Source organism: Odontesthes bonariensis, chromosome 10, assembly GCF_027942865.1.
Source record: "Odontesthes bonariensis isolate fOdoBon6 chromosome 10, fOdoBon6.hap1, whole genome shotgun sequence".
Classification (NCBI taxonomy): Eukaryota; Metazoa; Chordata; class Actinopteri; order Atheriniformes; family Atherinopsidae; genus Odontesthes; species Odontesthes bonariensis.
Window position 1 is genome coordinate 825265 of NC_134515.1, and position 27993 is coordinate 853257.

Sequence of the window (27993 nt, forward strand, 5' to 3'; positions counted from 1 at the left end):
CTACTGAGATCTGTCCGGTTCGATCTTCGTCTCCCCGTTTGGTTTATCTGTAAACGATTGTGCAGCCTGGACGACAGCCTGCAGCAACACAACAGTAAATCAACACAGTTCCTGTCAGCCAAACAGCAGACGTGCAGCAGCAGACGGATTCGGACCTTGACGCTCCTCTTCCTCTTCTGGACGTTCTGCTCCGGGTGGAAGATGATCACGTAAACTTTGGGCATGTAGAGCATCCCGAGTGAGACGGATGCACTGAGGGACATGGAGACCGTCAGAGTGGCCGTCTGGATGAACATCTGTGGAGACCAAGAAAGCCTCTGTTATAATGTCGATGTCGCATCACAAAGTCTACGTACATCCTGAAGAACCAAGAGTAACTCCATGGGAGTCATTGGGTATGGCAGCTGCCACACCTTGGCTCCAGGGGAAAATGTAAATGTTCATTTTTCTTGTGTCAATTTGTATTGATTATTCTATTATTTAATACATATAAATGAACTACAAATGAAATTCTGAACAACACAATCAATTGATCTAAGTATCATCTTCCCTTTTGAAATGTGGTATCTCCCAGCCCCCCCCCCCACGAGATGACGGAGTCTGGAGGTCAAAGCTGATGTTATTAGCGGGATTTGTTGTTTGCCAATTAATGTAAAATATGAAAAGAAAGCAGAAAACTTTAGATTTATTCATAACCAAAAAAAGGGCAGGTGATGATGGGTCCAATGTTGCCCCAGCGGCGGAGGAAGGAGGACCAGGTAGTGAAGGCGGGACTCAGGCTGTTAACGAGGCTGTCCACGTCAGCACCTCCGCCGCTAATGCTAATGCTAATGCTAACAGGGAGACGAGTCCATTGTTATGTTAGCGGCTATGTGAGTGAGACTGCATTTGCACACAGATAAGCTACATAGCAGACTTTTGTGGTGATTATTGTATATTTATTGATTTCTTGATACTGGAGTCATGTGACTATAGTGACCTTGCCTTAGCTTAGCTTTGGCTGAATTGACGCCGCTGATTAACTCCACAGTGCATTTCAGTTCGGCTGGTGTTCTGACTCACATCATGTTCTGTATAAAACCTCCAGCGCTGTACAGTAATGTTGCATCTGTGATGTATAATTCACATCCAGAACACACGTTCAGTGCTAATCCTTCTGCAGGTGTTTGTGTTCTGTTATTATTTTCTGCTCCAGGACTCGTGTGAGGGGGAGAAAGACTGAATGTTATCAGGGAGCCACAGGACGGGAAGGTGGAAGGATTTTAATTCTATTTTTAGGGACCGAGCAGTGAAACTGCAAGGACCCTATTGTATCTGTAAGCTTTCTTATTATTCCGTCTTCCGTCTTATTCTTTGCAAAAGGTGCTTGAAAACTCTTGAAATTTTGCGAGCGCCACCTGCCAGTCGACGACATGAAAGAATCTAAACTTTATATTTTTGGGAGTCGCTCATTGACTCTGTAGCGCCCCCTATAATGCTTAAAAATGGTGCCCGCAATGGGGTTAGTTTTGCGTGGGACAACGAAATTCAGTACACTCATTCATCTTGCCCAGACGCACAAAAAAGTCTCATGCCGCCATGGGCCCACGTCCACAGGAGGTGGCCATTTTGAATGGAAAGTGCATTTTTGCATTGTCATTGTGCATTGTTATAGTGACATCCACCTATAGCGCCACCTGCTGGTGGTTGGAAACGTCTTTTTTTTCCCACAACTCGCATTTGATCGAACTCCTCCTACAGATTTAATGCTACAAGCTCCAAACTTGGCCAGGTTACTCTTAAGACATGGGGGGAAAAAATCATGGAGAAACTTTTCCAAACTCTGCACGGTGTGGGGGTGGCCAGGCAGTGAAAATCGTGTGATGGCGTTTGTGGTTTGAAAGCCTTATCATCATCTCAAGGTAATGAAACTTGGCACACACGTCCACCCTGACGACCTCGTACGTATGTAAAGGGTATCGTGTGTGGGCAGAGCAAAATGGCTCAGTGGCGCCCCCTAGAAATGTTCAAAAACCCCTCCGCATTGGGGTTATTATGTGCTCGTACGTACGCAGAGGGTATCGTGCGTGTGGGCAGAGCTGCGCGGCTACGGTGTCCAGCGCATGCCCAACGTGCGCACATCTGGGTCCCGCATACAGCTGCTTGCAGCTTTCTAGTTTATAGTTGTTGTTCCCCAACAGTTTCTGAGCTGCTTTAAACCACAACTGAGGATCAAAATAAACTGAAAGAATCAGATTTAGTTGGTGCTGTTTCTTTGTTTCAGGGGTTAAAGGTCACACTGAGGTCGGATGTCCCCTGTAGACTGAGCGGTTCATAAAGTGTGAGAAATAACCGAACTGTAAACTTTCTGTTGGCAGGATAGTTTAGAGACTTTGAACATGGGATTTACACATTTTACCGAACAGTATATTCTACATGATTATTTTCTTAATGTGACTGTGAGAACTGTTTCTGAACATCTGAATGAAGCCTCCTGAAGGTATTTTTGCAGGTTGTGGAGACGATACGCTGAGTCCTAAATGAGATTTAATCTTAAAAACGATTAAATAGGAACACGTGAGGATGATCTGCTCTGTATGTTTTCATTTTGCCTTCCAAAAGCCTCTTATCTGTCTCTGTTCGCTGTTCTCAGTTAAATCTGTTTCTGTCTGACACTGCTGTTTCCTTCATGATATTTCTGGCTTTTATTGTGTCTTCCACGTGTTTGTTGGAGCTCTTTTGATTTAGCTACAAACAAAGTTGTATAATTACTGCCTGCGTTGGTTTATAGTCTGTTTAATCCATCTGTTCTCCACTCTCAGACTAATTCTGCATAAACATTAAAGACTCGTTTCTCCCTCAACTCAAACTGAACCACACACACCACAACCTGCTTTTTTTTGGCTGCCTCAGTTTTCTCTTAAAAACAACAGAAACTGAGCTCCGTACTTGTTACTCTTGCCGGTTGCCCAAGTGTTAGGGTTAGGGTATCCCTACCCTACCAGAGCGGTGGGGGTTAGGTTAGGGTATCCCTACCCTAACCCCCACCGCTCTGGTCGCCCTCCCCATCCCCAGAACAGGATTGAAGCCGTGGCTCTCAACACATCCACTGACTGATCATGTGGTTGTATTGTTGTTCTGGTTCATCTCACTGTGGGTTTGCCTGGTTCTTACCTTCTCCGTGGACTTCGCGGTACCAAAGAAGATGGGCACGAAGGCCAGCCAGACAATACAGGTTGTGTACATGGTGAAGCCGATTGGCTTTGCTTCGTTGAACGTCTCTGGAACGCCACGACTCTTCACGGCATACACCGTACATGTTACCTGGCCACAGAGGAAGCAGGTTTTTCTGGTCAATGAAGGGTTTCTTTGCAACATGAGACAGGTGTTCCTAAACAACACTTAAACTCCACTTTGGGAGCGATACCCCCCCAACCATGAATGAGGAATCAACCATTTTCTGACTGAATACCATGTTTTCAGGTGTTAATTCTCATCCCAGGTGCTTCATCCATCACAAGCTCCAGTGCCTGCTTGAGGTCTCTGCTCAACCAACAGGACCAAATCACCTGAAAAAAAATTAAGATGCAATCCTAACTAGGCATGGGAATTGATAAGATTTTTACGATTCCAATTCCATTTTCGATTCTGCTTAACGATTCGGTTCTTTGTCGGTTCCCTTATCGATTCTCATTCGGAGAAAAAGGACAACAAACCGGTCGATTAGCATCAACTTTGTTTAGTTTAGAAGTAACACGAGCCATGACCTCACAAACCCAACAACGGTGAGGTCCACATTGGTCTATCCTGGCCTGGGTAATTTAACTCTTCCTGCTCTGGTGAAAGGAGAAGCTGGAGGTAGAGGTGAACTGGGGGTAGTACCACCAGCCTCTGGCTCTGAGCCAGTCAGGCTCTGTCTCTCATGATTTCATCTAAATGTAATGCCTGAGAAGGCATTCATTTAACCTTAACCGTTACTAACAGCAGCTTTTACAATCAGGCAAATGGTGCTAACATGATAGGCAGTGTTTGTTAGTTAGTTACCTGCAGTGTTAGCCGAGGACATGCTAACGTTGCTAACGTTGCTAACGCTGCTAACATTGCTAACGTTGCTAACGTTGCTGGGTTCAGATTCACCAACGTTAGTCCGGAGCAGATCGAAAACGCGACATTCATTCATAGTTATTGCATGTTGGTAGTATTTCCTCCCTTTGGTGAAATATTCACTTTGCAAGTTTCCCTGTTGTCGTCTTTTTTAGGGATGTGTAATAGAGCCCTGCACTCCCGCGGGAGTCCCGCAGGACTCGCGGGACCCAATGCAAAGCAGTGCGGCGCGGGACACATTTTGAAAGCTCAATGCGGGCGGGAGCGGTGATAAGCTGCAGTCCCGCTAACTAAAAACGTGTTTAATATAAAAGCTATAAATTATTAATTTATGTCTATCACATAGGCTATACAGTAGGAATGCTTTACAAATGCTGGGTTAGCCAAATGTTTTGTATGGCTGAACAATAAATATACAAAATTTCCACTTGGAATTACGCGCTGTCTGTCTTCCCTTCCTCATATTACTACTACTACTATTATTAGGCTATTATTATTATTATTATTATTATTATTATTAGAGAAACTGCCGAATGCATAAGCCAAGACTTTGATCTCCTGCTGCTGAAAACAACTGAGAAGAAATAAAGCCTAACTAAAAGAAGTTCAAAAGCGCGATCCATCCTCTCCTTTCATTCAGAAGATGCACATTGCACAACGGCGAGGGACAGGGCATGGTTAACCTACTTAAATAATAATTGGATTACATGTTACATTTTCAACATTCTGGGTTTAGAAAAGGTAGGGTAATTAATAAAACATATTGTTTTCATTCCTATTGTTTGCATTGTCACAGGCTCAAAGGCTGCAACAAAAATGGGAGACAGACGAAAGCTTCCAAATTTCAAAACAACTTTTATTTACAAAATAATCTAAACTAAGGAAACGTGTAAGTCAGTTGTCAGTAGTGTATGCATGCCTGAGTGTGTGATGTATAAGCGATCAAAAACCAGACAAAACAGCAGCCGCGCTGCAAGTCAGGAGGGTCGAAACTAGCAAGAGGGGAGCGTTTACAGCACAAGCCCCAGGTGTGGCTCAATCAGTCTGACGAGCCTCACCTGGTGTCGTCACAGCATTTAAATCAATGTAACATGAGCTGTAGGGTTAGATATTTATGCTCAAATCCACTCAAAGTAGGGGGCGGGGCTCCATCACGCTGTGTTTAAAATCATATTAACTAAAAATATATACTTTTACTTCCAAGAATGGAAATGTGAGGAGTGGCATATAACATATGTACAATGTATTATTCTTAATATTCACGGTAGATTTTGGTAGGTATGTTGGGCTTATTGCTGTAAAGCCTCAGCTGCTTGTGCCATCTGATGCGCTCCTGCACTATGTGCCCCACGTGAAGGATCGGACAGTGGTGTGCGCAGCTAAGATCATGTTTCTTTCCTCAAGCCAATGACAAGAACTTCCGTGAGAAGTAACGCGAACGTCTGAATCATGCGGGAATTGCGGGCAGGAGCGGGACAAAAAATTCTGTCCCGCGCAGGCCTCTAATGTGTAACCAAACTTTCGAGCGTTTGTACCACTTGGGCGCCATTCCTGTTGGCTGCTGGCTGCGCTGGACTCGCCACGCAACGTTGCGTGGTGACTTCATTCGCGCCCACTGGAATCGATAAGGGAATGGTTTGCAAAATCGCCAAAACGATTCCAAGCAATTGAAACACTGGGAACCGGTTCTCAATAAAAACCGGTTCTTGATTCCCATCCCTAATCCTAGCCCAACTGAATTGGATAGCCTCTGTTCAAGTACAGCCAAACTACCTTCATCAACACCAAAACGAGGCTGGAACTCAGCTCACAGGAAGCAGCAGGGGGTAAGAAGATGTTCATAAATTATGTTGCTGATATGGGATGTCATACAGCTTCATGTCAAAAGAGGCGAACTATCCCTTTAAATCAAGATCTGCTGCTGCCAGCTGTCTTCAGAAGTCTCATAATTAAGTCCACCTGTGTCCAGTCTAAGGCTGTGTTCGAAACCGCGTTCTTCTCCTACTACTCCCACTACTCCTACTAACTTTTTTTAAGTTCCCGGATGCATACTAGATTCTCCTAAATGTTGGGTATGCATCATGAGGTTCCTACTCATACTCAAACTACCCAAGATGCAACGTAACGTGACGTCGCCGATCGTCATTTCTTGTCAAAACGGCAGTTTCAAGCTAGCTACAACGAGGGTAGGTTCACTTCCTGTTTTCAAAACAAAAGCACCAATTGTATGGTAATGGCTTTCCCTGTGATGAAAGGCAACGGGTATTTTATTTTGTGAAAATAACAGGAAGTGCGTTAGCTAACTGCGGCTAGCTTTAGTAGCGCCAAATTCGTGGGAACAAAATTGTAAACAGCCGGTATTTTGTCAGGTTTTCAACACGTTGGGGATCTAAACGACTACTTTCTCTCCTGAAAATGTTTCAAATGTTGCTAAAGTTTACAGAGTTTAGAGCTTAAGGGAAATCAGCTTCAGGCCGGCTGATTTCAGCTCGGGCAGGAGCCAAATGCATTGTGGGTAAACACTCTGCATACTGTCTGATCGATGAGTATGTAGTATTTAGTATGCAGTATGTAGTATGTAGTATGCAGTATGCAGTATGCAGTATGCAGTATGTCGTTTGTAGTATGCAGTATGTAGTATGTAGTATGTAGTATGCAGTATGCAGTATGCAGTATGTCGTATGTAGTATGCAGTATGCAGTATGTCATTTGTAGTATGCAGTATGTAGTATGTAGTATGTAGTATGCAGTATGTAGTATGTAGTATGTAGTATGCAGTATGCAGTATGCAGTATGTCGTTTGTAGTATGCAGTATGTAGTATGTAGTATGTAATATGCAGTATGTAGTATGCAGTATGTCGTATGTAGTATGCAGTATGCAGTATGCAGTATGTCGTTTGTAGTATGCAGTGTGTAGTATGTAGTGTGTAGTATGTAGTGTGTAGTGTGCAGTATGTAGTATGCAGTGTGCAGTATGTAGTATGCAGTATGCAGTGTGCAGTATGTAGTATGCAGTATGCAGTGTGCAGTATGTAGTATGCAGTACGCAGTGTGCAGTATGCAGTATGGTGTATGCAGTGTGCAGTATGCAGTATGTCGTATGCAGTATGCAGTATGCTGTATGTAGTGTGCAGTATGCAGTATGCCGTATGTCGTATGCAGTATGCAGTATGCCGTATGCAGTATGCAGTATGCAGTATGCCGTATGTCGTATGCAGTATGCAGTATGCCGTATGCAGTATGCAGTATGCCGTATGCAGTATGCAGTATGCCGTATGCAGTATGCAGTATGCAGTATGCAGTATGCTGTATGCAGTATGCAGTATGCCGTATGTAGTGTGCAGTATGCAGTATGCCGTATGTCGTATGCAGTATGCAGTATGCCGTATGCAGTGTGCAGTATGCAGTATGCAGTATGCCGTATGCAGTGTGCAGTATGCAGTATGCAGTATGCAGTATGCAGTATGCAGTATGCAGTGTGCCGTATGTCGTATGCAGTATGCCGTATGCAGTATGCAGTATGCAGTATGCAGTATGCCGTATGCAGTATGCAGTATGCCGTATGTCGTATGCAGTGTGTAGTATGCAGTGTGCAGTATGTAGTGTGCAGTGTGCAGTATGCAGTGTGCAGTGTGTAGTATGCAGTATGCAGTGTGCAGTATGTAGTATGTAGTATGCAGTATGGGGTATGCAGTATGTAGTATGCAGTATGCAGTATGCAGTATGCAGTATGTCGTATGTAGTATGCAGTATGCACTATGCAGTATGTCGTATGCAGTATGTAGTATGCAGTATGCAGTATGTAGTATGCAGTATGTAGTATGCAGTATGCAGTATGCAGTATGCAGTATGTAGTATGCAGTATGCAGTAAGCAGTATGCACTGTGTAGTATTCAGTGTGCAGTATGCAGTATGCAGTATGTAGTATGCAGTGTGTAGTATGCCATATGTAGTATGCAGTATGAAGTATGCCGTATGTAGTGTGCAGTATGCAGTATGCCGTATGTCGTATGCAGTATGCAGTATGCCGTATGCAGTATGCAGTATGCAGTATGTCGTATGCAGTATGCAGTATGCCATATGTAGTATGCAGTATGCAGTATGCCGTATGTAGTGTGCAGTATGCAGTATGCCGTATGTCGTATGCAGTATGCAGTATGCCGTATGCAGTATGCAGTATGCAGTATGCAGTATGCAGTATGCCGTATGCCGTATGCAGTGTGCAGTATGCAGTATGCCGTATGTAGTGTGCAGTATGCAGTATGCCGTATGTCGTATGCAGTATGCAGTATGCCGTATGCAGTATGCAGTATGCAGTATGTCGTATGCCGTATGCAGTATGCAGTATGCCGTATGTCGTATGCAGTATGCAGTATGCCGTATGTAGTGTGCAGTATGCAGTATGCAGTATGCCGTATGTCGTATGCAGTATGCAGTATGCCGTATGCAGTATGCAGTATGCAGTATGCAGTATGCCGTATGTAGTGTGCAGTATGCAGTATGCAGTATGTAGTATGCAGTATGCAGTATGTAGTATGCAGTATGCAGTATGCAGTATGCAGTATGCAGTATGTCGTATGCAGTATGCAGTATGCCGTATGTAGTATGCAGTATGCAGTATGCCGTATGTCGTATGCAGTATGCAGTATGCAGTGTGTAGTGTGTAGTATGCAGTATGTAGTGTGCAGTGTGTAGTGTGCAGTGTGCAGTATGTAGTGTGCAGTATGTAGTGTGCAGTGTGCAGTATGTAGTGTGCAGTATGTAGTGTGCAGTATGCAGTATGCAGTGTGTAGTATGTAGTATGTAGTATGCAGTATGCAGTATGTAGTATGCAATATAAAGTATGCAGTATGCAGTATGCAGTATGCCGTATGCAGTATGCAGTATGCCGTATGTCGTATGCAGTGTGTAGTATGCAGTGTGCAGTATGTAGTGTGCAGTGTGCAGTATGCAGTGTGCAGTGTGTAGTATGCAGTATGCAGTGTGCAGTATGTAGTATGTAGTATGCAGTATGGGGTATGCAGTATGTAGTATGCAGTATGCAGTATGCAGTATGCAGTATGCAGTATGTCGTATGTAGTATGCAGTATGCACTATGCAGTATGTCGTATGCAGTATGTAGTATGCAGTATGCAGTATGTAGTATGCAGTATGTAGTATGCAGTATGCAGTATGCAGTATGCAGTATGTAGTATGCAGTATGCAGTAAGCAGTATGCACTGTGTAGTATTCAGTGTGCAGTATGCAGTATGCAGTATGTAGTATGCAGTGTGTAGTATGCCATATGTAGTATGCAGTATGAAGTATGCCGTATGTAGTGTGCAGTATGCAGTATGCCGTATGTAGTGTGCAGTATGCAGTATGCAGTATGCCGTATGTCGTATGCAGTATGCAGTATGCCGTATGCAGTATGCAGTATGCCGTATGTAGTGTGCAGTATGCAGTATGCAGTATGTAGTATGTAGTATGCAGTATGTAGTATGCAGTATGCAGTATGTAGTATGCAGTATGCAGTATGCAGTATGTCGTATGCAGTATGCAGTATGCCGTATGTAGTATGCAGTATGCAGTATGCCGTATGTCGTATGCAGTATGCAGTATGCAGTGTGTAGTATGCAGTATGCAGTATGTAGTGTGCAGTGTGTAGTGTGCAGTGTGCAGTATGTAGTGTGCAGTAAGTAGTGTGCAGTGTGCAGTATGTAGTGTGCAGTATGTAGTGTGCAGTATGCAGCATGCAGTGTGTAGTATGTAGTATGTAGTATGCAGTATGCAGTATGTAGTATGCAGTATGCAGTATGCAGTATGCCGTAGGTAGTATGCAGTATGCAGTATGTAGTATGTAGTATGTAGTATGCAGTATCCAGTATGCAGTGTGCAGTATGCAGTATGCAGTGTGCAGTGTGCAGTGTGCAGTATGCAGTATGTAGTATGTAGTATGCAGTGTGCAGTATGCAGTATGCAGTATGTAGTATGTAGTATGCAGTATGCAGTGTGCAGTGTGCAGTATGCAGTATGTAGTATGCAGTGTGCAGTATGCAGTATGCAGTATGCAGTGTGCAGTGTGCAGTATGCAGTATGCAGTATGCAGTATGCAGTGTGCAGTATGCAGTATGCAGTATGCAGTGTGCAGTGTGTAGTATGCAGTGTGCAGTATGCAGTGTGCAGTGTGCAGTGTGCAGTGTGCAGTATGTAGTATGCAGTGTGCAGTATGCAGTATGTAGTATGTAGTATGCAGTATGCAGTGTGCAGTATGCAGTATGCAGTATGCAGTGTGCAGTATGCAGTATGCAGTATGTAGTATGTAGTGTGCAGTATGCAGTGTGCAGTATGCAGTATGTAGTGTGCAGTGTGCAGTGTGCAGTATGCAGTATGTAGTATGCAGTGTGCAGTATGCAGTATGTAGTATGTAGTATGCAGTGTGCAGTGTGCAGTATGCAGTATTCAGTATGCAGTGTGCAGTGTGCAGTGTGCAGTATGTAGTATGCAGTGTGCAGTGTGCAGTATGCAGTATGTAGTATGCAGTGTGCAGTATGCAGTATGCAGTATGTAGTGTGCAGTGTGCAGTGTGCAGTATGCAGTATGCAGTGTGCAGTGTGTAGTATGCAGTGTGCAGTATGCAGTATGCAGTGTGCAGTGTGCAGTATGCAGTATGTAGTATGTAGTATGCAGTATGCAGTATGTAGTATGTAGTATGCAGTATGCAGTGTGCAGTATGCAGTATGCAGTATGTAGTATGCAGTGTGCAGTATGCAGTATGCAGTATGTAGTATGTAGTATGCAGTATGCAGTGTGCAGTATGCAGTATGCAGTATGTAGTATGTAGTATGCAGTATAAAGTGTGTAGTAAAGTATGTAGTATGTAGTATGTAAGTATGTAGTATGTAGTATGCAGTATGCAGTATGTAGTATGTAGTATGCAGTGTGCAGTATGCAGTATGCAGTATGTAGTATGCAGTGTGCAGTATGCAGTATGTTGTATGCAGTCTGCAGTATGCAGTATGCAGTATGTAGTATGTAGTATGCAGTATAAAGTGTGTAGTAAAGTATTTAGTATGTAGTATGTAAGTATGTAGAATGTAGTATGTAGTATGTAGTATGTAGTATGTAAGTATGTAGTATGTAGTATGTAGTATGTAGTATGTAAGTATGCAGTATGTAGTATGTAGTATGCAGTATAAAGTGTGTAGTAAAGTATGTAGTATGTAGTATGTAGTATGTAAGTATGTAGTATGTAGTATGTAAGTATGTAGTATGTAGTATGTAGTATGTAGTATGTAAGTATGTAAGTATGTAGTATGTAGTATGTAGTATGCAGTATGCAGTATGTAGTATGTAGTATGCAGTATGTCGTATGTAGTATGTAGGCGGTTTCGAACACAGTCTAAGAGTTAAATTAACTCAGGTACTCAGGGCCCTGACCGAGCTCAAGTGTCTGAATGGGCTGTAACACTAACGTAACGTGGCAGGCAGTGAGTGTCACTGAGACATACAGACATTAATGTTTGGACAGGATGAAGACAGATCAGTGTGTCACCATTAGAACGATGCTGTAGCTGAGGCAGCAGATGATGGACAGGTCGGACATGTCACACTTCAGGATTCCTCGGGCCAGGTCAGGGTTCGGGGGGCGGAGCTCTTCGTAGTCAATGATGGTGTGAGGAGGTACGACGCCAAACCACACGAACACACCAAAGACCTGACGAACACACGGAACGTTCAGCAGAGAAAACCACAGAAACACACCAAAGACCTGACGAACACATGGAACGTTCAGCAGAGAAAACCACACGAACACACCAAAGACCTGACAAACACACGAAAAGTTGAGCAGAGAAAACCACACGAACACACCAAAGACCTGACGAACACACGGAACGTTCAGCAGAGAAAACCACACGAACACACCAAAGACCTGACGAACACACGGAACGTTCAGCAGAGAAAACCACATGAACACACCAAAGACCTGACGAACACACGGAACGTTGAGCAGAGAAAACCACACGAACACACCAAAGACCTGACGAACACACGGAACGTTGAGCAGAGAAAACCACAGAAACACACCAAAGACCTGACGAACACACGGAACGTTGAGCAGAGAAAACCACACGAACACACCAAAGACCTGACGAACACACGGAACGTTGAGCAGAGAAAACCACACGAACACACCAAAGACCTGACGAACACACGGAACGTTCAGCAGAGAAAACCACACGAACACACCAAAGACCTGACGAACACACGGAACGTTGAGCAGAGAAAACCACAGAAACACACCAAAGACCTGACGAACACACGGAAAGTTCAGCAGAGAAAACCACACGAACACACCAAAGACCTGACGAACACACGGAACGTTCAGCAGAGAAAACCACACGAACACACCAAAGACCTGACGAACACACGGAAAGATCAGCAGAGACGTCGCACCTGGAGCCGACATCACGTGGCGTCTGCGGACTCACCTGGACGGAGATGAGGATGAAGGTGATGGCGAGCTGGGAAGTGGGGCTGATGAATTTGGGCGGGGTGACGGACCTCTTCCCCTGCTCAAAGATCCGGTAGATGCGGTTGGTTTTGGTCAACATGGCGGAATAAGTGATGGCCATGCCGAGGCCCAGCAGGAGGCGGCGGAAGGCGCACGCCACCACGCCCGGCTCTGCGATCATCAGGAAGGTTATGAGGTAGATCAGGAAGATTCCTGCGGAGACAGCACAGACCGGGAATGAAACGGTACAGATTGTACAGTATTTTTTACTAACGATCTGCCTTTTGTACTTGAAAAATCTACAGCTCTTTATATGCTGATGACACAACTGTGTACACTGCTGCAGCATCAGTTGAAGAGCTGAACACTGTGTTGAACAAGGAGCTCGAATCTGTGGTAAACTGGGTGCAACAGAATCAGTTGGTGTTGAATGTGGCAAAGATTAATTGCATTTTAATTGGTTCAAGACATTCGTTAAGTTTTCAATTCAATTAATTTTTATTTATATAGCGCCAAATACAACAAATGTCATCTCAAGGCACTTAGATAATAAAGTCCAATTCAAGCCAATTGGAATTCAATTAATTGTAATCATAATTATTCATAAAATAATCCAATTCGTTCATATAGAGCCAATTCAAAAACACTTTCCTAGCTAAGAAAACCAACAGATTGCATATCAATTTATTTTTATTAAAGTATTTTTATGCCTTTTATGATAGGACAGTGTGAGAGAGACAGGAAGCAGGGGGCAGAGAGAGGGGGAAGACACGCAGCAAAGGGCCGTTTGGTGCGGGAGTTGAACCGGGGCCAGCTGCATCGAGGACTAAGCCTCTGTACATGGGGCGGCTGCTTAACCCACTACGCCACCGACCGCTCCTGCATATGAATTTTTACTAAAAAATCCTAAAGTTAAGTAAAAATCCTGAGTTAAATCTAATGATAAATGATGAGCATATTAAACAGCTGCAGGAGACCAAACTGCTGGGCATCACAATAGATAACAGACTGACATGGAAGCAACATGTTAATAAGATCTGCCGCAAAATGGCTGGTGTGTTATCCTCCGTGAATAGATGTGCTTATTTTTTTAACCAAAACTCACGTAAAACGATCACTCAAGCACTGCTATTATCTAACTGAGATTACTGTTCCACGGTTTGGTGAAATGCAAATGCAGATCTGATAGAAAAACTTCAGAAAATACAAAATAGAGCAGCACGTTTGGTCCTGAGACGAGGATATAGTGCAAATGTTGAATAAATGTATTCAAACTTAAACTAGTTATTTGTGAAGGACCAACTGTAAATTTTATTAGACATGTTTCGGTAACACAGAATCCACTCATGTTATACAAACATCTGGAATTTAGTAACAGCGAGCACATGTATGACACCAGACATGCAGCGGGAAAGTATTTTACATTACATAAAGTGAGGTCAAATGCTTTAAAAATAACAGTGATTTATAGGGGCATGCAGGAATGGAATCAGCTTCCAAAAGCCATTTCACAAATTGATGGTAAATCTTTGTTTAAAAAGACCTTAAAAAAGTACCTGTGTAACGATAAGGGCCTTGTGGACTGATTTAGTATGTGTGGAACTATCATGACTGGAAAAGATGGAAGGAAACTGTGTATTTATGTTCTGGATTTTATGTCATTTGTAATGGAATTGTGAATTTTGATTAAAGCTATAATGTGTAATATTTCACGGACAATGAATGTCTCCATGTCGCTCCGCCATTTTAAAACTACGGGATTTGTAGAAGGACATGTCATCAGCTTCGCATTTTCCGTTTCCAATGTGTAAACGGAAAATGCGAAGCTGATGACATGTCCTTCTACAAATCCCGTAGTTTAAAAATGGCGGAGAAACATGGCGACATCCATTGGGGTGTAACACTCTTATGTACATTCGCATGCTGAATATAAAGAATATAAGAACACTGCACTTTTGTGATGGAGGTAATTAATAACGATTGAGGTAATACTTGTGAATGATAAGACTCAAATTTGTTAATAGACAACGTGAAATATTACACATTATGGCTTTAATGCATTATATAATGTACTCAATGCCATGAAATTATTTTTTGTAAAGTACTTTATTTGTAATGTATTTTTGATGAGGTCCCCAGGAAGAATAGCGGCAGCTTGCTGCAGCTAATGGGGCTCCTAATAAACAATTAAACAATTAAAAAAAGCAAATAAACAAATAAACAAAACACTAAAATAAACAAATAAACAAATAAACAAAAACAAATAAACAAATAAACAAATCCCCCCTGCTGGCGGTGCAGGACTGCCCCATACTCACCTGTTAGCAGAACGTAGCTGAGTTCCCTCCCTGACGCCCTGACGATGGGAGTGTCGTTGAACCGGATGAAGGTTATCACCACGGCACTGGTTGCCAGGATACCGAGCATAGCCAGAGAGGCGGGCACTAGGGCAAAGGGGGAGTTCCACTCCAACTTGATGATCGGGGTCGGCCGACAGGCGGTCCTGTTGGGGGCCGGGCGCATGTCCGCCGGACAGATCTCACAGTTAAACTCATCCAGCTGGTACTGGTACCCGTCACAAAGCTGCAGGAGTCAGAGACATTCTGTTAAAGTTAACCCTTTAACCCTTTAACCCTTTACCTCATTAACCCTTTAACCCTTTAACCCTTTACCTCATTAACCCTTTAACCCTTTAACTCGTTAAACCTTTAACCCTTTAACTCGTTAAACCTTTAAGCCTTTAACCCTTTAACTCGTTAAACCTTTAAACCTTTACCTCATTAACCCTTTAACCCTTTAACTCGTTAAACCTTTAACCCTTTAACCCTTTAACTTGTTAAACCTTTAACCCTTTAACTTGTTAAACCTTTAAGCCTTTAACCCTTTAACTCGTTAAACCTTTAAACCTTTACCTCATTAACCCTTTAACCCTTTAACTCGTTAAACCTTTAACCCTTTAACTCGTTAAACCTTTAAGCCTTTAACCCTTTAACCCTTTAACCCTTTAACCCTTTACCTCATTAACCCTTTAACCCTTTAAATCGTTAAACCTTTAACCCTTTAACTCGTTAAACCTTTAACCCTTTAACTCGTTAAACCTTTAAGCCTTTAACCCTTTAACTCGTTAAACCTTTAAACCTTTACCTCATTAACCCTTTAACCCTTTAACTCGTTAAACCTTTAACCTTTTAACCCTTTAACTCGTTAAACCTTTAACCCTTTACCTCATTAACCCTTTAACCCTTTAACTCTTTAACTCTTTAACCCTTTAACCCTTTAACTCGTTAACCCTTTAACCCTTTAACTCGTTAAACCTTTAACCTTTTAACCCTTTAACTCGTTAAACCTTTAACCCTTTACCTCATTAACCCTTTAACCCTTTAACTCTTTAACTCTTTAACCCTTTAACCCTTTAACTCGTTAACCCTTTAACCCTTTAACTCGTTAAACCTTTAACCTTTTAACCCTTTAACTCGTTAACCCTTTAACCCTTTAACTCGTTAAACCTTTAACCTTTTAACCCTTTAACTCGTTAAACCTTTAACCCTTTAACCCTTTAACTCGTTAACCCTTTAACCCTTTAACTCGTTAAACCTTTAACCCTTTAACTCTTTAACTCTTTAACCCTTTAACCCTTTAACTCGTTAACCCTTTAACCCTTTAACTTGTTAACCCTTTAACTCGTTAACCCTTTAACCCTTTAACCCTTTAACCCTTTAACCCTTTAACTCGTTAACCCTTTAACTCGTTAAACCTTTAACCCTTTAACCCTTTAACTCGTTAAACCTTTAACCCTTTAACCCTTTAACTCGTTAACCCTTTAACCCTTTAACTCGTTAACCCTTTAACTCGTTAAACCTTTAACCCTTTAACTCGTTAACCGTTTAACTCGTTAAACCTTTAACCCTTTAACCCTTTAACTCGTTAAACCTTTAACCCTTTAACCCTTTAACTCATTAACCCTTTAACCCTTTAACTCGTTAACCCTTTAACTCGTTAAACCTTTAACCCTTTAACTCGTTAACCGTTTAACTCGTTAAACCTTTAACCCTTTAACCCTTTAACTCTTTAACCCTTTAACTCTTTAACCCTTTAACCCTTTACCTCATTAACCCTTTAACCCTTTAACTCGTTAAACCTTTAACCCTTTAACCCTTAATCCTTTAACCCTTTAACTCATTAACCCTTTAAACCTTAATCCTTTAACCCTTTGACTCATTAACCCTTTAACCCTTTAACCCTTTAACCCTTTAACTCATTAACCCTTTAACTCGGTAACCCTTTAACCCTTTAACTCGTTAACTCGTTAACCCTTTAACTCGTTAACCCTTTAACTCATTAACCCTTTAACTTGTTAACCCTTTAACTCATTAACCCTTTAACCCTTTAACTGTCATGCCCATGGACTCTTGTTTTTAGTTTCATGTTTTAGGTCACGTTTTTGGTTCTTAGTCCATGTTTAGTTTTTAGTTTTGCCATGTTTTAGTTTCCCTTCACTTACCAGTTCATTAGTTCACTCACTTCACCTGTGTTTTTTCCCTCAGCTGCACTCACTCTCCAATCACTCTCACTCCCTATTTAGTCTCCTGTCTCCCCTGTCTTGTTGCCGGATCTTTGTTTGTCACCCATGCCATGACACCCGTTTACACCATGTTCCTCGATTGTTCCATGTTTATCGTTTTCCAAAGTTAAGTATTTATTTATTTATTCCATGCCATGTCCTTTTGTTAGTTTAAGCTACGTTTTTGATTTCGCCGCGCTTTATGTTGATACTTTGTTTTTTGCTTTAATAAACCAAGCCTTTATTTTTAAAGTCCGCATCCGTGTCCTCCCTTCACCCTCAATTCACCATCCCTGACATTAACTCGTTAACCCTTTAACTCGTTAACCCTAACCCTTTAACTCGTTAATTCTTTAACTAATTAACCCAGCCGCAGCGAGGACTACCGCCCCTTCACATGGTTAACCCTTTAACCCTTTAACTCGTTAACCCTTTAACCCTTTAACTTGTTAACCCTTTAACCCTGTTACAGAGAGGCCTGAACATGACTCTAACTCTCTGTTACAGTTATCCCCAAACTGTTAGAGACCTGACAGAAAACGAACAACATGCTGAATGGGAGGCTGTACCTCACAGTGCCAGCAGCAGGGAACCCCCTTCACCATCTTCTTCCTCTCTCCGGGTTCACAGGGGAAGCTGCAGATGGACTCTGGGACGGATCGGTCTCCTCCGGACCACTGCATCTCCTCCAGCTGCAGGTGGGCACATACCGTCAGTCAGACCTGAAACTGCTGCTGCTACATTATTTCTGTTAACAATCAGCATCTTACGTTGAGCCTCAGGTTGTTGGTCCACTGACCGATCACATGATAGCCAGGATGGCTGTGATTGGTCATCTGAAACTGGAAGATGTCATACCGTCCTGGAGCGTCTCCGTTTTCATTGAACAAAACGCTCGTACCGGCACTTCCTGTTGGACACAGAGACACACGAGCAGAAAACCAGCTGTCATAGACCCCCAAACCAGCTATCAGAGACCCTTAAACCAACTGTCAGAGACCCCAAACCAGCTATCAGAGACCCTTAAACCAGCTGTCAGAGACCCCTAAACCAGCTATCAGAGACCCCTAAACCAGCTGTCAGAGACCCCTAAACCAGCTATCAGAGACCCTTAAACCAGCTATCAGAGACCCCTAAACCAGCTATCAGAGACCCCTAAACCAGCTATCAGAGACCCCTAAACCAGCTATCAGAGACCCTTAAACCAGCTATCAGAGACCCCTAAACCAGCTGTCAGAGACCCCTAAACCAGCTATCAGAGACCCTTAAACCAGCTATCAGAGACCCCTAAACCAGCTGTCAGAGACCCCTAAACCAGCTATCGGAGACCCCTAAACCAGCTGTCAGAGACCCCTAAACCAGCTATCAGAGACCCCTAAACCAGCTATCAGAGACCCCTAAACCAGCTATCAGAGACCCTTAAACCAGCTATCAGAGACCCTTAAACCAGCTATCAGAGACCCCTAAACCAGCTATCAGAGACCCTTAAACCAGCTATCAGAGACCCCTAAACCAGCTATCAGAGACCCTTAAACCAGCTATCAGAGACCCCTAAACCAGCTATCAGAGACCCCTAAACCAGCTATCAGAGACCCTTAAACCAGCTATCAGAGACCCCTAAACCAGCTATCAGAGACCCTTAAACCAGCTATCAGAGACCCCTAAACCAGCTATCAGAGACCCTTAACCAAGCTAGGTTCTCACCGTTAAAGTTGACCGCCCTGATGTAGTCCAGCAGCAGAGACCCAGAGACGGGGTCCATGTTGCTGCAGACGCCGCTGCTGCTGGGGCAAAGGTCCTGGTGCATGTTTTGCAGAGCGTGTGCGACGGCATAAACGGCGTCGATCACAAACTGGACTTTCCCTTCCTGCTCATAGGATGAATCCCGCCCGATCCTCTCGTCACCTGCAGAGACAAAACGTTACCCAACGTTACCCAACGTTACCCAGCGTTACCCAACGTTACACAAAATTACCCAGCGTTACCCAACGTTACCCAGCGTTACCCAATGTTACCCAGCGTTACCCAACGTTACCCAGCGTTAACCCAGCGTTACCCAACGTTACCCAGCGTTACCCAACGTTACCCAACGTTACCCAGCGTTACCCAACGTTACCCAGCGTTACCCAACGTTACCCAGCGTTACCCAACGTTACCCAACGTTACCCAATGTTACCCAGCGTTACCCAACATTACACAAAATTACCCAGCGTTACCCAACGTTACCCAGCGTTACCCAGCGTTACCCAACGTTACCCAGCGTTACCCAACGTTACACAAAATTACCCAGCGTTACCCAACGTTACACAAAATTACCCAACGTTACCCAACGTTACCCAGCGTCACCCAACGTTACCCAGCGTTACCCAACGTTACCCAACGTTACACAAAATTACCCAACGTTACCCAGCGTTACCCAACGTTACCCAGCATTAACCCAATGTTACCCAGCGTTACACAAAATTACCCAGCGTTACCCAACGTTACCCAGCGTTACCCAACGTTACCCAGCGTTACCCAACGTTACACAAAATTACCCAGCGTTACCCAACGTTACACAAAATTACCCAGCGTTACCCAACGTTACCCAGCGTTACCCAACGTTACACAAAATTACCCAGCGTTACCCAACGTTACCCAGCGTTACCCAACGTTACCCAGCGTTACCCAACGTTACCCAGCGTTACACAAAATTACCCAGCGTTACCCAACGTTACCCAGCGTTACCCAACGTTACACAAAATTACCCAGCGTTACCCAACGTTACCCAGCGTTACCCAACGTTACCCAGCGTTACCCAACGTTACCCAACGTTATCCAGCGTTACCCAACGTAACCCAACGTTACCCAGCGTTACCCAACGTTACCCAACGTTACCCAGCGTTACCCAACGTTACCCAGCGTTACCCAACGTTACCCAGCGTTACCCAACGTTACCCAACGTTACCCAGCGTTACCCAGCGTTAACCCAATGTTACCTAACGTTACCCAGCGTTACCCAACGTTACCAAGCGTTACCCAACGTTACACAAAATTATCCAGCGTTACCCAACGTTACCCAGCGTTACCCAACGTTACACAAAATTACCCAGCGTTACCCAATGTTACCCAGCGTTACCCAACGTTACACAAAATTACCCAACGTTACCCAGCGTTACCCAGCGTTACCCAACGTTACACAAAATTACCCAGCGTTACCCAACGTTACACAAAATTACCCAACGTTACCCAACGTTACCCAGCGTTACCCAACGTTACCCAGCGTTACCCAACGTTACACAAAATTACCCAGCGTTACCCAACGTTACACAAAATTACCCAACGTTACCCAGCGTTACCCAACGTTACCCAGCATTAACCCAATGTTACCTAACATTACCCAGCGTTACCCAGCGTTACCCAACGTTACCCAACGTTACCCAGCGTTACCCAACGTTACCGAGCGTTACCCAACGTTACACAAAATTACCCAGCGTTACCCAACGTTACCCAGCGTTACCCAACGTTACCCAGCGTTACCCAACGTTACCCAACGTTACCCAGCGTTACCCAACGTTACCCAGCGTTACCCAACGTTACCCAACGTTACCCAGCGTTACCCAACGTTACCCAGCGTTAACCCAACGTTACCCAGCGTTACCCAACGTTACCCAATGTTACCCAACGTTACCCAACGTTACCCAAAGTTACCCAAAGTTACCCGGCGTTACCCAACGTTACCCGGCGTTACCCAACGTTACCTGGCGTTACCCAACGTTACCCGGCGTTACCCAACGTTACCCAACGTTACCCAACGTTAACCCAACGTTACCTAACGTTACCCAGCGTTACCCAACGTTACCCAATGTTACCCAACGTTACCCAACGTTACCCGGCGTTACCCAAAGTTACCCGGCGTTACCCAACGTTACCCGGCGTTACCCAATGTTACCCAAAGTTACCCAAAGTTACCCGGCGTTACCTAACGTTACCCGGCGTTACCCAACGTTACCCGGCGTTACCCAACGTTACCCGGCGTTACCCAACGTTACCCGGCGTTACCCAACGTTACCCGGCGTTACCCACCGTGGGGTAGTTCACACAAAGGGCCCTCAGGTGTGGGGGTACCTGTGCACTTCTTCTTGTCCGGGTCCAGTTTGACTCCAGGACGGGTCAGTTTGCATCTGAAGTCGTCCTCCCAGAACTCATTGAACCAGATGTTCCTGCGGTTGTTCTCCAGAGAACGGGACATGAAGTACTGATCGAACCCTGCAGAACACATGCAGATACGCACATCAGCGCGGTGACGGGTTCATTTCGGGGATGGTTGTGACGGGTTCAGGTGGGGGATGTTTGTGACGGGTTCAGGTGGGGGATGTTTGTGACGGGTTCAGGTGGGGGATGGTTGTGACGGGTTCAGCTCGGGGATGTTTGTGACGGGTTCAGGTGGGGATGTATGTGACGGGTTCAGGTGGGGGATGGTTGTGACGGGTTCAGGTGGGGGATGTATGTGACGGGTTCAGGTGGGGATGTATGTGACGGGTTCAGGTGGGGATGTATGTGACGGGTTCAGGTGGGGATGTATGTGACGGGTTCAGGTGGGGGATGTATGTGACGGGTTCAGGTGGGGGATGTATGTGACGGGTTCAGGTGGGGGATGGTTGTGACGGGTTCAGGTGGGGGATGGTTGTGACGGGTTCAGGTGGGGGATGGTTGTGACGGGTTCAGGTGGGGGATGGTTGTGACGGGTTCAGGTGGGGATGTATGTGACGGGTTCAGGTGGGGATGTATGTGACGGGTTCAGGTGGGGGATGGTTGTGACGGGTTCAGGTGGGGATGTATGTGACGGGTTCAGGTGGGGGATGTATGTGATGGGTTCAGCTCGGGGATGTATGTGACGGGTTCAGGTGGGGGATGGTTGTGACGGGTTCAGGTGGGGGATGTATGTGACGGGTTCAGGTGGGGGATGTATGTTACGGGTTCAGGTGGGGATGTTTGTGACGGGTTCAGGTGGGGATGTATGTGACGGGTTCAGGTGGGGGATGTTTGTGACGGGTTCAGCTCGGGGATGTATGTGACGGGTTCAGGTGGGGATGGTTGTGACGGGTTCAGGTGGGGATGGTTGTGACGGGTTCAGGTGGGGGATGTATGTGACGGGTTCAGGTGGGGGATGTATGTGACGGGTTCAGGTGGGGGATGTATGTGACGGGTTCAGGTGGGGGATGTTTGTGACGGGTTCAGGTGGGGATGTTGTGACGGGTTCAGGTGGGGATGGTTGTGACGGGTTCAGGTGGGGGATGTATGTGACGGGTTCAGGTGGGGATGTATGTGACGGGTTCAGGTGGGGATGTATGTGACGGGTTCAGGTTGGGGATGTTTGTGACGGGTTCAGGTGGGGGATGTTTGTGACGGGTTCAGCTCGGGATGGTTGTGACGGGTTCAGGTGGGGGATGTATGTGACGGGTTCAGGTGGGGATGTATGTGACGGGTTCAGGTGGGGATGTTTGTGACGGGTTCAGGTGGGGGATGTTTGTGACGGGTTCAGCTCGGGGATGGTTGTGACGGGTTCAGGTGGGGATGGTTGTGACGGGTTCAGGTGGGGGATGGTTGTGACGGGTTCAGGTGGGGGAGTATGTGACGGGTTCAGGTGGGGATGTTTGTGACGGGTTCAGGTGGGGATGGTTGTGACGGGTTCAGGTGGGGGATGTATGTGACGGGTTCAGCTCGGGGATGTTTGTTCAGTCGTACCATCGATGGAAGCCCGTTTCGGCAGGATGGTGACGGCGCCCTCTGCAACATCTTCCAGCTCTGTGATCGGCGAGCTCTTTGCCCCCCAACTGTCCGACCCAACGAACAGGAAGTGCCCGGTCAGATTGGCACGCTTCGCCGCCTCCAGGACACGCCTACCGGAAGCAGGTGGAATGAACCAAATGACTCATGTGATCGTACAAACCAATCAGCTGCTGTCAGTTTGGATGTTTTTAGTTTGTGTTTTACTTGATGTCGTCCTCGTTGGCAAAGATGATCACCCCTCTGGCGTTACTCGTCTCCATCAGACGTTTGATGATCTTGTCGAACTCTCCTTCCGTCGGCTCACGAGGAATCTTGACAGACTGAGCGATGCACACCCCACCTGAAGGAAAGACGGAAGGTGTGAGAAACCGAACGAGTTCAGAATCATCGGTCACGACCCAACAGACGTTTAAAAAATGGAGAACCGAAGTTTGGTGATGGGCTGCAGGATAGGGAGGTTCTGTTTGTGGGACAGCCCAAAAATAAAGAATTACAGCAGACCAATCCTGAAGGAACAGATGCATGGAGCAGTTTTTCTGCATCACTCTGAGACAGGATGTTCCTGATTTTAACAATATTACGAAGGTGAAAGAAGGCAGTCCTAGAAACCTGTTTCATATGTGAGTCAGAGGACAGATCCTGGTCAGAAACACAGATGATCGGGGGTCATAAAGGGTCTCAGTACCGGCCTCTCTGGAGATCTGCATGAAGGCGTCCACGCCGCTCTCGCCGTAGTTTCCCTCGGACGCTAGCGTGGAGACGTAGTTCCAGCCCAGAGCTTTCACGATGTCCAGCATGGTCTGGGCCTGGTACGAGTCTGGCGGCACCACCCGGGAGAAGAAGTCGTATCGATTGTTGTCGCTGAGCTCCGGAGCGGTTGATGCATAGCTCACCTGAGGGATCTGATCAATAATCAATAATCACTGAGCGGAACAAACCCAACGGACAGATCTGACCCAAACCCAAACGTCAAAGGTCAGAACCAGAGCAAACCGCATCGTGACAGTCAAAGCTCAAGTTAAACAAACACACACACACACGCAGGATTATCGTTGTGTAACAGCTGAATGTCTGTCAGAGCTTTAATAAACTGAAGAACAATCACATTACCACAGTGTGTGTGTGTGTTACTGTGTTTGTGTGTTTTACTGTGTGTGTGTGTGTGTGTGTGTGTGTGTGTGTGTGTGTGTGTGTGTGTGTTTGTTACTGTGTGTGTGTGTGTGTGCAGATTAATGGACTCCTCTCTGAGGGCAGACCTCGTTATAACCGCCATCATAATCAACATCAGAGATGCTTCAGTGGAGCAAAGCAAAGCTGAACATTGGAGAGTTCACATTAGTCAAACCTCCAATCACCTGATCACACAGTCTCTGTGTGGCCCTGTGATGGACTGGCGGCCTGTCCAGGTGAACCCCGCCCAATGACCGCTGGGATAGGCTCCGCCCCCCCACCTGACCCGACCGAGGGATCCACCGGGCATAGAAAATGGATGGATTTACATACATTTAAAGACAAAAAGAGCTCATTGTCTTTGGAGCCAAAGAAGAACAGTCAAACATCTGAGTTCAACTTTAGTCTGTGATGTTGAAAACCACAAACCAAGTCAGAAATCTTGGTTGTTATGGACTCTGACCTGAACCGTAACAGGTCAGTTATGAAGTCAGCCAACTTTCATCTGGAGAATATTTCCAGTATCAAAGGACTAATGTGTCAGAGTGTTTTAGAAAACCTGCTCCAGGCATTTATCTCCAGCAGACCTGATGACTGTAACAGAGTATTTCCTGGTCTGCCTTAAAGATGACCAGACAGCTGATTCAGTCCTCATTGAGAGCAGAAAAGTGGATCATATTCCTCCATCCTGAGGTCTCTACAGCAGGGTTTTAAACCCTAATGTTGTTTTTTTTTTAGAGATTTAGGAAAAGGTTTGCTATCCTCAGAGTTAGAACCAAACATGGAGAAGCTGCTTTCAGTTTTTATGGAGCATCTCTGTGGAGCCCTAACTCTGTGGAGCCCTAACTCTGTGGAACCTAACCCTGTGGAACCCTAACCCCGTGGAACCCTAACTCTGTGGAGCCCTAACCCCCGTGGAACACTAACTCTGTGGATCCCTAACCCTGTGGAACTCTAACCCTGTGGAACCCTAACTCCGTGGAACCCTAGTTCTGTGGAACCCTGTGGAACCCTAACTCTGTGGAACCCTTACCCTGTGAAACCCTATCCCTGTGGAACCCTAACTCTGTGGAACCCTGTAGAACCCTAACCCTGTGGAACCTTAACCCTGTAGAACCCTAACCTTGTGGAACCCTAACTCTGTGGAACCCTAACTCTGTGGAACCCTAACTCTGTGGAACCCTGTAGAACCCTAACTCTATGGAACCTTAACCCTGTAGAACCCTAACCTTGTGGAACCCTAACTTTGTGGAACCCTAATTCTGTGGAACCCTGTGGAACCCTAACCGTGTGGAACCCTAACTCTATGGAACCCTAAGCCTGTGGAACCCTAACCGTGTGGAACCATAACCCTGTGGAACCCTAACCCTGTGGAACCCTAGCCTTGTGGAACCCTAACTCTATGGAACCCTGTGGAACCCTAACCCTCTGGAACCCTAACCTTGTGGAACCCTAACTCTATGGAACCCTAACCCTGTAGAACCCTAATCCTGTGGAACCCTAACTCTGTGGAACCCTAATCCTGTGGAACCCTAACCCTGTGGAACCCTAACCCTGTGGAGTCCTAACTCTGCTGAACCCTGTAGAACCCTAACTCTATGGAACCCTAACCCTGTAGAAACCTAAACTTGTGGAACCCGAACGCTGTGGAACCCTAACTCTGTGGAACACTAACCCTGTGGAACCCTAACCTTGTGGAACCCTAACTCTATGGAACCCTGTGGAACCCTAACCCTGTGGAACCCTAATCTTGTGGAACCCTAACCCTGTGGAACCCTAATCCTGTGGAACCCTGTGGAACCCTAATCTTGTGGAACCCTAACTCGGTGGAACCCTAACCCTGTGGAACCATAACCCTGTAGAACCCTTACCCTGTGGAATACTAACCCCGTGGAACCCTAATCCTGTAGAACCTTAACCCTGTAGAACCGTAACTCTATGGAACCCTAATCCTGTGGAACCCTTACCCTGTGGAACCCTAATCCTGTAGAACCCTAACTCTGTGGAACCCTTACCCTGTGGAAACATAATCCTGTGGAACCCTAACTCTGTGGAACCATAACTCTGTGGAACCCTAACTCTGTGGAACCCTAACTCTGTGGAACCCTTAGCCTGTGGAACCCTAATCCGGTGGAACCCTAACCCTGTGGAAACCTAACCTTGTGGAACCCTAACTCTATGGAACCCTAACCCTGTGGAAACCTAACCTTGTGGAACCCTAACTCTATGGAACCCTGTGGAACCCTAACCCTGTGGAACCCTAACCTTGTGGAACCCTAACTCTATGGAACCCTAACCCTGTAGAACCCTTACCCTGTGGAACACTAACCCTGTGGAACCCTAATCCTGTAGAACCCTAACTCTATGGAACCCTAATCCTGTGGAACCCTAATCCTGTGGAAACCTTAACCTGTGGAACCCTAACTCTGTGGAACCCTAATCCTGTAGAACCCTAACTCTATGGAACCCTAATCCTGTGGAACCCTAATCCTGTGGAACCCTAACTCTGTGGAACCCTTACCTTGTGGAACCCTAATCCTGTGGAACCCTAACTCTATGGAACCCTGTGGAACCCTAACCCTGTGGAACCCTAACTCTATGGAACCCTAACCCTGTTGAACCCTAACCCTGCGGAACCCTAACCCTGTGGAACCCTAACTCTGTGGAACCCTGTAGAACCCTAACCTTGTGGAACCCTAACCCTGTGGAACCCTGTGGAACCCTAACCCTGTGGAACCCTAACTCTGTGGAACCCTAACTCTATGGAACCCTGTAGAACCCTAACCTTGTGGAACCCTAACCTTGTGGAACCCTAACTCTGTGGAACCCTAACTCTGTGGAACCCTAACTCTATGGAACCCTGTAGAACCCTAACCTTGTGGAACCCTAACCTTGTGGAACCCTAACTCTGTGGAACCCTGTAGAACCCTAACCTTGTGGAACCCTAACCCTGTGGAACCCTAACCCTGTGGTCTGTTAGATCAAAACTGAACTTTCCTGTTCACTGCATTTAATGAACTGATTTTGGACTGAAGGACTTTGATTAATAACTTTACCTCTACCTAACTTTAATAACTTTCACTGTTTGACTTTTTTAACCATAAATATAGTTTTTAATCCTTTTATATTCTATGTTAAGCCCCTTGAATGGCCTCGCTGTATAACTAAATGTGCTTTGTCTTCTTACCTGTTGCAGGTCTAACTGTTCTTACCTCAAACAGACGCAGGATGTTGGCCACCATGATGGACACCGAGCTGGCGGACGCCCCGATCACGCCCACCACCCTCTCAGGTTTGCGGATGAGGGGCGGCTCGCCGTTGGAGCAGCGGATGTCGGACGTGTCCTTCTGGATCAGCGCCTGGACGAAGGTGAGCGACTGTTCAAGGGCGTAGGTGTCTCTGGAGCAGGTGTCCAGGATCCGGGCCCCCAGCGTGATGTTCGGCAGCAGCTCGTCGTCGCTGTTGATCTGATCCAGAGCGTACAACATGGCCTCCATGCGGTGGATCCCCTTCTCCTTCTTCAGCTCGCCACAGTTTACGCCGTGGGGACCACGGGCATGAATGGGAAACAGCCCCCCCAACGTGATGTCACCGGGTATCTTTATGGAGTGGGGGTGGATGTGCTGGTGGGAGGAGCTCACCTCCACCACGTGCTCACCAATCCAAAACCAGAGGGACAGCAGGAGGCGTGGCCACAGGGGGCGTGGCCACAGGGGAGCCTGGCGGCTGGCGCAGAAGACACGGAGGTGACGAAGGTGATGGAGGGGGGGCGGCTCGGGGTCTGATGATGTCATTATGTTCAGATTGGAGCTTTCATCCTGCTCTGGACACCTGAGGAGACATCGATCAATCAGTCAATCACTCAGCTGATGATGTCACAGAGGAGAAACCGTCTCCTTTTCTACACTGTCA

General features: G+C 45.8%; 1 protein-coding gene across 1 annotated transcript; it reads right to left on the bottom strand.

Moving 5' to 3' along the window:
- grm6a (glutamate receptor, metabotropic 6a) lies at window positions 1–27875 on the bottom strand. The gene is made up of 14 exons (XM_075475449.1): window positions 27294–27875; window positions 23597–23813; window positions 23116–23251; window positions 22867–23021; window positions 21247–21387; window positions 18844–19044; window positions 17910–18049; window positions 17709–17831; window positions 14897–15161; window positions 12556–12791; window positions 11619–11780; window positions 3154–3303; window positions 156–296; window positions 1–78 (listed from the first exon to the last, which is right to left on the bottom strand). The coding sequence occupies exons 1-14, from the start codon at window positions 27873–27875 to the stop codon at window positions 1–3; spliced, it is 2727 nt and encodes a 908-aa protein (XP_075331564.1).
- Between the last annotated feature and the right edge of the window lie 118 nt (window positions 27876–27993).